Here is a 12,310-nt window from a genome sequence, read left to right on the forward strand (position 1 = left end):
TTTTTTCCACAGATTTCATATTACTTTGGGCCACTCTACAGCATATTACCCTCAAGGTAATGGCTTGGCCGAATCATCTAACAAAAACCTCATCAACATCATAAAGAAAGTAATAGAAGAAAACAAGAAGAACTGGCACAAAAAGCTGGTAAATGCCCTATGGGCAGACAGACTCTCGAGCAAAAGATCCATTGGGATGAGCCCTTATGAGCTAGTATATGGCATGGAGGCTAGATTTCCTTCATCCTTGGGCATTCCTACTATCAAATTGTTACAAGAAATTCAGGCTGAACCAAATGACATTCAAAGAAGAATCAATCAGACCATTCATCTTCAGCAAACCAGAGAACAAGTTTATGACAGAGCTCAAATTTTGCAAGAAAAGCTCAAAAAGATGTTTGATAAGAGAGCTAAGGCTGAGGATTTCAATATTGGTGACAAAGTTCTAAGATGGGACTCAAGAAGGGAAGACAAGGGCAAACATGCCAAGTTTGATTTTTTATGGAGAGGTCCATTGGTTATTTCTGCTGTTCAGGGAAATAACACATATTTTCTCAGATCTATAGAGGACAGCACTGCTGAAGAAGGCCCTGTCAATGGCCGTATGCTGAAACATTACCATGACCCCTTTTAAGGGACACAATGCAGCTTTGTATATATCTTTGTACAGTGTTGTGTGTATATATCAGCACTCTGTTTTTATTTTTGTATAAGCAGGCCGATTGTTTAAGGAAAAGCAGTAAATTTGTGAAAGACACAGTTTTTAAAGCTCTGTTTCTACACCAGTTTTCAGCAAAGTATCAAGAGAAAAAACTGTCACATTACAAGCAATTCATGGTAGAAAAGAACTATTTGCAGTCATTGTGCATAATTATCAAGCACGCAGAAGAAAGCAGGCGATGCTGCACAGTTCACAGTAATTCAGTTGAGGAGGAGGTTGTTCATAGTTCAAAGTTTTACATTTTTAGCAGCCAGAACAAATGTTTCCAGTCTACAGCAACATACAGAAGATCAAGGCAGTCTAACCTGCTGTTCTTGACTTTTCACAAGGAAAAGCCATCCCCAAGTGGAGCCACTGTTAGCCTCCTGTTGCAACAGGGTTTCATTTTTCATGATTGACATTTTTACATGCCAAATATGTCATACTTTGCAGGCTGCAGTGTTCCATATTTCCACAGGATGCCATGAAGTGTGCTAGTTCAAAGGCACTGCTGTATTCCAATTTTGATGAGTTGTTCCAATTTTGAAGAATTTTCATTTAAGGGAGGTCCAAACAGTCTAATCTTGGTCTCCCTGGGTTTCAATTTCCTGTTTTAGAATATATAGAATGCATCTGACCAAACAGTTTAATCTTGGCAGATCTGTAGATAGGTAGAGAATCAAAGGGACCCAACTGCTTAATCTGGGCCCTGGCAGAAATAAGTGTAGATCTAGATAGGAAGCATTCAAAAAGAAAAAAAATTGTAAATCTGGGTCTGCAAGTCTAAGTGCACCCAAACCAAAAAGAAGAAAAAATGTTAGGTGTGTAGGCTGGGTAGGTAGCTGTGAGGTTGCAGAGTGATTCATGATCAATTCTTGTGTTTCTAAGTATATATCTTTCCAGATCACAGTTATCAGGCAATTTTCATCCGGTGGAGCTCAAGCTGGACATCACTAACTTCCCCTTCTTCTAATTCCCCAAGTCACTTACTAATTTCCCCAAAGAGGTCAAGATCTGCTTGATCCCTCTTAGTTTCATCATTTTCCATGTCATTTGTCTTGGTGAAGATCTGCTTCACTCAAGGATTTCTCATCTATGAGTCACTTTTCCCTCGAAAATTAGCCTAAGGTCCCCCACCTTAGCGCCTGCTTATCATTTCCATATTAACTACTAACTCTAGTATATAACTCCCTATCAGTTTTCCCCTTCCCCTACTAAAAAAATGTATATAAAACTCCCCTATGTAAATATCCCCCCTGGCAATATAGCCATATTTCTTCTAAGTCCGAGGAAAAATAGTCCATCTGGGGCTATTTTTAGCCCATCCGTGTCATAGCAGGAGTTAGATGACACCTGGTCATGCTAATAACCTCCCCCCCTAGCCCTAAAAACCCTCAAAAAACCCACACTTCGCCCTTATCCTAAGTTTTTGTGCATAAATACACTAACCCGCGCTCATTAAACCCTGTAACCCACTTTCCCTAAGTCTAAAAACCCCCGCTGCGCTACATTTAAATCGGAATATTCCCGCGGATATCCTCGTCCACTAACCCGCCGTCGCCCCGTCCCTCCCGCCAGCCGTCCGATCATCCTGTGTCTAGATCAATGACTGGCGGTCCTTCCCGTCTCCCAACGTGCCCGAAGGTTAGCGTCCCGGAGATGGGCAGTATTGCCGCCGTACTCCCGCCACGCGTCGCCTTCTGGGCTGTGGCGGAGCCCCTCCCTCCAAAATCGCCAAGACGCTAAGGCGGTGCACCCAAAACCATTTACCACTCCTGCGCAATGACGTCACCTGCCTGCATCACCCCCCTGCCCAGTCACCATGACATGTCATCTGCCTGCGTGGCCCTCCTGCCACTGTACCACCGAGTTATCCTGCCACGTGCCCTGCCACCGTGTCACCTGCCGTACTGCCACATCACCTCCGTACATGATGACATCATCATGCTGACGTCATCCTGCCACGTCATCTTGCTGACGTCATCGCTGACGTCACCCACCGTACAACGTCCTGTCATGCTGACGTCATCATCAGTTTTAGCGCGAAGGGCGAAAATCGCACTCCGGAGCCCCGAAATCAGTTTCTGAGGCAGTTTTTGATGAGCGATTTGCGCCTCGCTCATCGCTGGATAAAATAGGCCGAAATGGGGAATCTTTAGGGAATCTTTTCATCATGCAGCCCCCAGCAAGCCCGAAAGGCGCCGAATGACCCGTTTTTCTTCGCGAAGCATTCAGGAAGGAGCCGAAGACAGTTTTAAGGAAGACAGAGCCGAACAGCGGCCATTAAATGTTGATTTAACGCATAGCACATCAGAACAGCATCCCAATTTATTGTCAAAGAGTATCAGAGAAGGAAGAAGAGCCAAAGAGTATCAGTCAAGATTTTTAGGGGCTCGAAGCACCTGAGCATTGATGAACCCCCTCAGCAAAGTCAAATTAAGAGGCGTAAGCCCATCCTTGCCCTCAAATCACAGTTAAAGCTTTAAATGCAAACAGACAGCAAAGCAGCAGAAACCCATACACATTTATTGCTGAAAACACTGCACCAAGCCACCGAGGACAACATAATTTATTCAGTTTTGATACGGTCGCCCTCAGCGCAGCCCGAGATATTTTCATGCATTTATTTTTGATAGAATTAGGTCAATTAATCATTTTTTATGACCTGTTTAGGTCAAGATGTAATAAAAGCAGGTGTAGAGAGTTTTTCCCTTATATATACCATCCTCTACACTGTTTTAAGGGTTGGTCAATTGAGAATTTTCACTAGAGACTCGCATTGTATACCTGAGTTTTTCTATAATCAAAGATTGTTGAAAGCTTGGAGAGCAAACTGTTTGTTGTAAATGAATGTTTTGAAGACCTGAAGATGGAATCCTTGTGCTGCAGCCTGAAACAATAAGTGCATCTTACCTCTGTTTTGTTGTTTACCACTGTCTAAATAGCAGGAAGAAAGAATAGCTTAGAATTTGTTTAAATACACTCTATGCTCAATTTCTGCTATTTCTGTATGTTTTCCTCTGAATGAATTGGTTATGAATATGAATTCCTCCTGGCTCATATTTACCCCGATTCACCTGTGTTTGCCAATTATCTAGGGATTCTTTACTGCCCCTAGGTAGAGCTCTGTTACCTCCATCTGTTAAGTTGATTGAGAGATTCTTAACTGCCTCTCATTACTTAGCATTCTTTCCATCATTAATACCTGAAACATTGTTTCATGCGCAGCTATCTTGCTCCATTTTCCCCTTATTGTGACCGAAGAAATGCATCAGCAGTCCTCCTCCTCGACTCCACGCCCAATGGTTTGAAACACTCAGACTGTGCTATGCCTCTCTACCTGAAACATCAATTTTCCCACCAAAACAGAACAAAAAACCCCTGAACTCAATAGCTAGCCTAAGATCAATTTCAACAAAGCTAAATCCCAAAGAGAGAGCCCTCTCTGATTGCAGGTGGGCTAGAACCTGCAATCCAAAGTTGGTTTGTGGTTACCTCGCCGTATCCCTTACTCCAACCTGGGGACAACCTGAGTGATAACAGCTGCTATATTGATGATCAACGTAGAGGAGCTTATGTATTGTGTATGTATTCCACAATAGTACATGATCAGGATAATCTCTGTGAATATGTGTTAAATTATTCAAAATTTCTACATGGTATCAGAGCTGTTGATCATCAGATCTACTATTCAGGAAGTGTTTACATTCTATTTCTTCAGGCAGAGTCTGTAATCAGGCCAGGTAGCCTCTAGATTCATACTTCCTTTGGAAGGTGAGATATCTGGTGAATGCCCATACAGTCAATCTCTGTACGAGAAATATTGTGTTCTCACGAATCTTAGATCCGAGGCGGTTGAGTTGGTTGCTGGTGGAATTCGAATTTGCAGCAGTGTTTTCTTGGTAACAACGCAGCAATGTCTTTCAACGGATTGCGATTGGAGTATGCTCTTGAGGGAAGCTCAAACTATATTGCATGGAAGGACATGATGGAGGCAGTATTGGATGATAATGGGCTGAAGGAGTTCATATATACGGATATCCCAAAGCCTACTGATGCTGCTGAGGCGGAAGTTTGGCAAAAGAAGACCGCAAAATGTCGAAGGATTCTGTTGGAGGGCGTGAAGGATCACATTGTGTCCAGCCTCCATGGAAAGGCTACTCCATATTTGATGTGGAAATCATTAACAGAATTATTCCAAAGCAAGAGCGATCAGAGGAAGCTGGCGCTCAAAGATAAACTCAGAAACATCAAATGCGAGAAGGGTGACAGTATTCCCAAGTATCTCACGAAGTTCACTCAGTGTCGAGATGAGCTGGGAAGTGTGGGGGTTATTGTCAATGATGAGGACTTGGTGAGCTTGGCTCTCCTTGGTCTTCCGAAGAGTTGGCATTCCTATCAGGACTCTATCAATGGTCGGGAGAAATTGCCAGGATGGGAAAGACTATGGTCAGATCTTGTACAGGAGGAGATCAGGCGGAGTACCAGGGACGGATCTTCATCAAAGGGAGCTGATGAAGAGAATTGTGCTTTGGCTGCCAAAGCAAAGAAAGGGAAGAGCAAGAAAGCTTCTCAGTCTGGTGCGAAAGGAAAGAAGCAGGATATGTCCAAGGTGAAGTGTTTTCACTGTCACCAGCACGGACACTATGCCACTAATTGTCCGCAGAAGAAGAAGAACAAGCAGGCTGCTGGATCTTCAACAGGAGAGGCTCTAGCCTCACAGTTTGAGCTTGATTTTTCATTGATCGCATGCTTGGTTTCAAGTGTGATGGGATCAGTGTGGTTCTTGGACAGTGGTGCGTCTTTTCACATGACGGGAGATAGAGATTTGTTCTCTGATCTGGAGGACAAAGATCTTGGAGTGCACATCGAGATGGGCGATGATGGTAGATACAGTGCGACCAGTATCGGTACCATTTCCTTTGAGAGGGAGTCTGGTAAACCCTTCATATTGAAGGAAGTCATGCATGTTCCAGGATTGACGAAGAATCTCATCTCAGTGGCAATGTTAGAAGACAAGGGGTATGATGTTGTTTTCAGCGAGGGAAAGGCTTTCCTGCGCAGCAAGACAACTGGTGAGACCCGGAAGATAGGGGTTCGAGTTAGGAACCTTTATCAGTTGCATGTAGATGGATGCGCAGCAATGGCGGGCAAGGCAGAAGGATTGGTGAGCCGGGATGATGGCGAGTTGTGGCACAGGAGATTGGGTCACCTTCACCATGGAGCCTTGAAGATACTACAGCAAATCACTACAGGGCTTCCTAAAGGCACACTTGCGCAGTCAGATCAGTGCAAGGGGTGTACTTTGGGGAAGTTTGTGAAAGCCACCTTTCACGAGAAGGATAGTCGTGCCACGACGATCCTTGAGAGAATTCACACAGACATGTGTGGACCTTTCTCAGTTGCTTCGACAGCAAAACACAGGTATTATGTGATTTTTGTTGATGATTTCTCTCGTAAGTGTTGGATCTTCTTCATGCAGAAGAAGAGTGAGACATATTCAAAGTTCTGTGAATTCAAAGCACTGGTCGAGAAGGAGTCGGGGAAGAAGGTGAAGGCTCTTAGGAGCGATAATGGTGGTGAATACATCTCGGACGAGTTCAAGGATTTCTGCAAGGTAGAAGGGATTCGTAGAGAGCTCATAGCTCCCCATAACCCACAGCAGAACGAGGTAGCTGAGCGGAAGAACAGAACGATTGTGGGTGCTGCACGGGCAATGTTGCATGATCAGGGCCTACCCCTTCACTTGTGGGCGGAAGCATGCAATACAGTAGTTTATGTGCAGAACCGTTGTCCTCATAGGATACTTGGCATGAGTACACCTGAGGAGACTTATTCTAGTAAGAAGCCTGATCTTTCTCATTTGAGGATTTTTGGTGCTAACGTTTACATGCATGTGACGAAGGATGCCAGGAAGAAGTTGGAGCCGATCGCAGAGGTTGGTATATTTGTGGGGTATACTGATACGCCCCACAACTATCATGTGTATTTGCCAAACAATGGTAAAATTGTTGTGCGACGGGATATAAAATTTCAGGAGGAGAAAGCCATGAAGTGTTCGCTTGAGAGGGAGCTACACTTGCATGCAGATGAGGAGCTATTAATTCCTAAGGATGAGCTTCAGGACATGGATCAGCCACTGGACAAGGTTCATGGAGTGGAAGAGACCACTCATGCAGCGCCAACCATCAGAGGGCGAAAGCGCTTGACAGAAGCTAAGCGACTGGCTCAAGATGCAGAGAAAGTTGTAGGACCACCTACAGCCCAACGCAGGCAGAGACAGTCACCTGATCGGTACACTGGATACATGGCTCTGATGAGCAAGTGTGTTGTGACTGAGCCATCCTCTTTCGAGGAAGCTGTGGAGGATCCCGCATGGGTAGACACCATGGTGGAAGAGTATGATTCTATTGTCAGAAACAGTGCATGGGAGATTGTTCCTAGACCGGAAGGGAAATCAGTGGTGGGTTCGAGATGGATCTACAAGGTCAAGCAGGCAGCTGACGGGAGTGTGGAGAAGTACAAGGCAAGATTTGTTGCCCGAGGCTTTTCACAGATAGAGGGGATTGATTATGAGGAGACCTTTGCACCTGTCGCAAGGTATTCTTCCATACGGACGATTCTTTCTCTCTCAGCGCAAATGGGATGGAACATTCATCAGATGGATGTGAAGACTGCTTTCCTCAATGGAGTCATTGAGGAGGAGGTGTACATTAAGCAGCCTGAAGGCTTTGAGGTCTTCAGTAGCGAGTCGCATGTGTGCAGGCTCAAGAGAGCGCTGTATGGGTTGAAGCAAGCACCACGTGCTTGGTACACACGGATAGACAGCTATTTCACAGGTCTTAGATTCTCCAAGAGCGAGGCGGATCCTAACCTATACCAGATTATGGTGGAGGGTAAGTTTCTTATCATTGTACTGTATGTTGATGATTTGATTCTAACAGGTGATGAGCTGTTGATACTGTCATGCAAGAAGGATATTGCCACAGAGTTTGAGATGAAGGACTTGGGCCTCCTTCACTATTTCCTAGGATTGGAAATATGGCAGCGCAGTGGTGGACTGTTTGTTTCTCAGGGCAAGTATGCTCGGGAGATACTGGAGAAGTTCAACATGCATGGCTGCAAGCCTGTTGATACTCCTCTTCCTGGAGGTTGGAGGAAGGAGGATGCCACTTCGGAAGAAGAAGTGGATGCCACTGTTTATCGACAGTTTGTGGGGTCGTTGATGTATTTGGTCAATACATGACCTTATATATGCTATGCAGTTAACCAGCTTTCACAAGCTACGGTTAAGCCTACCAAGCTCTTCTGGAAGGCAGGCAAGCATGTATTGCACTACTTGAGAGGCACATTGGGATATGGTTTGTGGTACAGACAGGACGATGAGGTGAAGCTATGTGGCTTCACGGATGCAGATTGGGCAGGGAGCCCAACGAACAGAAAGAGCACATCAGGAGGGGTCTTCAGTATTGGATCGACATCAGTTTCTTGGTACAGCAGGAAGCAGAGATCCGTGGCACTCAGTTCAGCGGAGGCCGAGTATATGGCAGCAAGTTTGGCTGCATGCGAGGCTATATGGATGAGGAAGATCCTTGTTGGTTTGTTCGGTTCTCATTTGGATCCTACTGTGATTTACTGTGATAACCAGAGTTGCATTAAACTCTCGGCTAATCCTGTATTTCATGATAGATCTAAGCATATTGACATCAGGTACCATCATATCAGAGCTTGTGTGCAACGGAGGATCATGTTGCTTTCATAAATTCCAACGGAGGATCAGGATGCTGATATTCTGACGAAGGCTCTCACCAGGAGCAAATTCGAGTACCACCGAGGTAGGATAGGGGTTGCTGATAATCCATATCTTGTCGAGAGGGAGTGTTGAGATTGCAACAAGATGATGGAGCTTAGTGAAAAGAGTCGCCTTCACTAAGTGGGCCCGCAGGCAAATTATGGCGCAAGTTCTATTTTTTATCACAGTGTGGATGATCACAGTGTGGGTGACCACAGTGTGAGTGATCACAATGTGGGTGACCAAAGTGTGGGTGACCACAGTGTGGGTGATCAAAGTCTATTTTTAGACTGGCTGTCAAAAATAGAAAAGTCAAATATTATTGTCTCATAATAATATTTGGACTATAAACTTGATCTTATTCTCTTGGAGCACTTCAGTTTGAGCTACAGATGTGGCCCATGCAACTGTCAGAAGGAAGTACGCTTTTCTTATGAGTCAGTTGAGTTGTTGCATGCATGACTTCAGTTAGAACTCAATTAGTTGAGTTTGGTGGAGTTGATTGTGGAGTTGATGGAGTTGTGTTCAGTTTGACTTGGTTAAACTAGTTGTAGTTAGTCTAACTACAAATAGACTAATGATGAGTTGTTAAACTAATTATTAACTCATAATACAACTATAGAATACATCAGTTAACTCAGTTGCATGTCAGTGCATGTTCAGTTCAGCAGGGACAGGTGTTAGAGAATCAGATTGCTATCAGTTGTGACTATAGTTGTGCATCAGATCTTGCACAATCAAGGGATTGAGTATGCCAGTGAGTTTGCTCATGTATTTGCCCAGTTTGTAGCTTCTGCTCACGTCTTACACATTGTGAGTGATTCTTTGGAGGTGAAATACGAGTTTGGTAGACCATTCTCATTCATTCTTGAGCAGGTATTGAGCAGTGGAGGCAGGCAAGCAGTGGAATAGATTTGGAGATCAGATCTTAGCTGTATTGTGTGTAACAGGTGGAGTTGGTACTGGATTGCTTGTGATAAGCATTGTACTTTGTAATGTTACATGGTCTCAATCATTAATATACATATAGTTTGGGGTTTTTAGCGAGATGCTTTCCCCGGGTTACATACTGTGTTAATGTGTGAATGCTCTTGATGTTTTATTGTTATTGATGCTGCTATATTGATGATCAACGTAGAGGAGCTTATGTATTGTGCATGTATTCCGCAATAGTACATGATCAGGATAATCTCTGTGAATATGTGATAAATTATTCAAAATTTCTACACTGAATGGCAGTGTCCGGGACTCGACTTCTTTGAATGAGATTCTAAACCTTTTCTGCAGAGCCACGGGAATGGAGATCAACAGAGAAAAATCCACCATCTCTCTATCTGAATGCACCCTACAGGAATCTCAGTTGGCCACTCAATATTTTCCCTTTCAGGCTACTGATTTGATGGGGGGATTAAAATATTTGGGCTTCAGACTAAAACCAGATGGTTACAAGATTGCAAACTGGACCTGGCTCATTACAAAAGTGGAGAAGAGAATTGGTTGTTGGTGTCACAAGTTCCTGTCTAGGGCAGGCAGACTTGTCCTTATCAAAACAGTCCTTGAAGCCACCCCGGTGTACTGGATGTCACTCGCCTGGATTCCTAGAGGAATACTTCACAGAATACAACAAATCTGTTGTAGATTCCTCTGGAATGGTAGTAAGGAGGGCAGACCGTTTGCCTGGGTTAAATGGACAAGAATTGCTACACCGAAGCAGTGGGGAGGCTGGGGACTTAAACTTCTTCCGGCTTTTGCTCAAGCCTTGGCAGCCAAACAGAGTTGGCTCCTCCTCAAACAAAACAGCCTCTGGGTTGAGGTTATTCAACATAAATACATCTGGCCGTTGACTATCATAGACTGGATCAGAAGCCCATCTTGGCACAGGAAAGGCATATCGGTGATTTGGAGAGCCATTCTAAATTCTATTTCTATCATTAAGGATGGCTTAATATGGAAGATTGGCAATGGAGCTTCTGTTCGTATTGGCATTGATCCTTGGATTGGATGTGGTAACTCACATATACTACCTGATGGACTGATTCAGCTCCTAAACAACAGAGGTATCAAGTATCTGGGACAGATTGGGGATCAGCATAATACCACTTTCCATACTCAAGCATGGCTGACTGATCCGCACTGGCACATTCCAGATGAATGGAGTAGAAGTTGGCATCTCTACCTACAGGCTCTCACAGAAACACATGTTAGATTACAGAATGTTGAAGATGAACTCATCTGGGCTCACTCAAAAACTGGGCAATACACACCGAAACAGGGGTATAACATAATCATAGCAGACAAGAAGCCGGAGATCACAAGAAGCTGGTGGATTAGCCTATGGAAATTACAAGCTCCTCCACGTACCAGGTTGTTGATGTGGAATATTTTAGAAGATAAGGTTCCCACGGGCTCCTATCTGAAAAGGCGGGCTTTCATGGGGCCTACCCGATGTGTACTCTGCCTCCAAGAAGAAGAAACAACCCAGCATCTTTTTCTCACCTGCACTACCACCAGAAGCATATGGACTCAAGTCCTTAGATCTCTTAATATGACCAGAAACTGGCAGGGGGTTGATATTATTTCGGCTTGGGAGAACTGGTGGAGTACATCAGCTGTCACAAAATCAAGAAACCTGCCTCTCCTCGTATCATGGTATATTTGGCTCAAAAGAAATAAAAAGATATTTGATGACACTTTGGTAAACTGGAATCTCCTCCCCCCACAGATTTGTGCAGCATACGAAGAGCTTCCAAATGATGACAGTCAAAAGAGACCAAGGATTATACATCAGGAACAGATCAACAAAGCTATCCCGTGGGCCTACTATGACGGGGCTGCCCAACAACACGGCTGTGGGGGCGGCATCTGCCTCTACCTTTCTGAAACACATTTCTACCAGATAAGCTTGGGACTGGGGCCTGGCACTAACAACCACGCTGAATTGATTACACTCCGCCACCTGCTATACTTTGCTATCCTGAAACAATGCAGAAATATACAAATTTTTGGCGATTCAAAGATAGTGACTGATTGGTTTAACAATACAGCTATTTGCACTGCATACTCTCTGAGATCTATATTGGAAGAAATTGTTTTTTTCAAAACTTTCTTTGATCAGATTTCTGTTTCTCACATCTACAGGGAAAGAAATGAAACTGCTGACAGGCTATCAAAAGAAGCGACGCATCGTCCTCTAGGGGAATGGATGATCGCAGAACATTCTCCAGCAGGGATCTATCATTATTTCCACAGACCATACATAGAAGAGGGATTACTGAGGGGCAATAGCCTCTAATTTACAGCTATATGAATCTGAATCTTTTTAGTTTTTGCTCTGTACAAAGCGAATCAGCTTATGATTGACAACCCCTGCGTGGGTTATTTTTGGTTTTTATACATAGCGGATATATGCATCAGAACAGTACACCCCCCTGGGTTACTTGAATATTTATTTTTTTATTTTTGACAGTGGACTTCATTGCCACGTTTACAGCATATGCCTTTGGGCATCCACAGCATGTAATTTCTATTTTATGAAATTATGAATTTTCTTTCCCCAAAAAAAAAAAAAAAATGGCTCGTTTAAAATGAAATTTCATATGTAAATGCTTCATATAAGTTCACCAATACATAATCTATAATAAATATTATTTCGTAAAAATAAGCATCATGATGATAACTATCAAACAATCATAAAACCATCATCTAATTATATAAACCTCTAGCACATATAAACATCATTAGCTAGCACACAAATCTAATAATCTAACAAGGCATGATCGTCATGATAACATCTAACAAAACACAAACATTGTAATCTA

At 43.6% G+C, this 12,310-nt stretch overlaps 1 protein-coding gene across 1 annotated transcript in view; it reads left to right on the forward strand.

The window, feature by feature from the left end:
- Positions 1-12,012, forward strand: part of LOC149251937 (uncharacterized) — a 31,747-nt gene extending 19,735 nt beyond the window's left edge. Inside the window, exons 2-3 of the mRNA XM_089454031.1 lie at positions 9,732-11,580; positions 11,959-12,012. Of these exons, the coding sequence (XP_089310157.1) occupies positions 9,732-11,580; positions 11,959-12,012 (1,903 nt within the window). The remainder of the gene's footprint in view (positions 1-9,731; positions 11,581-11,958) is intronic.
- The last annotated feature ends 298 nt before the right edge of the window (positions 12,013-12,310 follow it).

The sequence above is a fragment of the Pinus tabuliformis genome, chromosome 7 (assembly GCF_031772625.1).
Source record: "Pinus tabuliformis cultivar Carrire ecotype Pingquan chromosome 7, CPIR1, whole genome shotgun sequence".
Lineage (NCBI taxonomy): Eukaryota > Viridiplantae > Streptophyta > Pinopsida > Pinales > Pinaceae > Pinus > Pinus tabuliformis.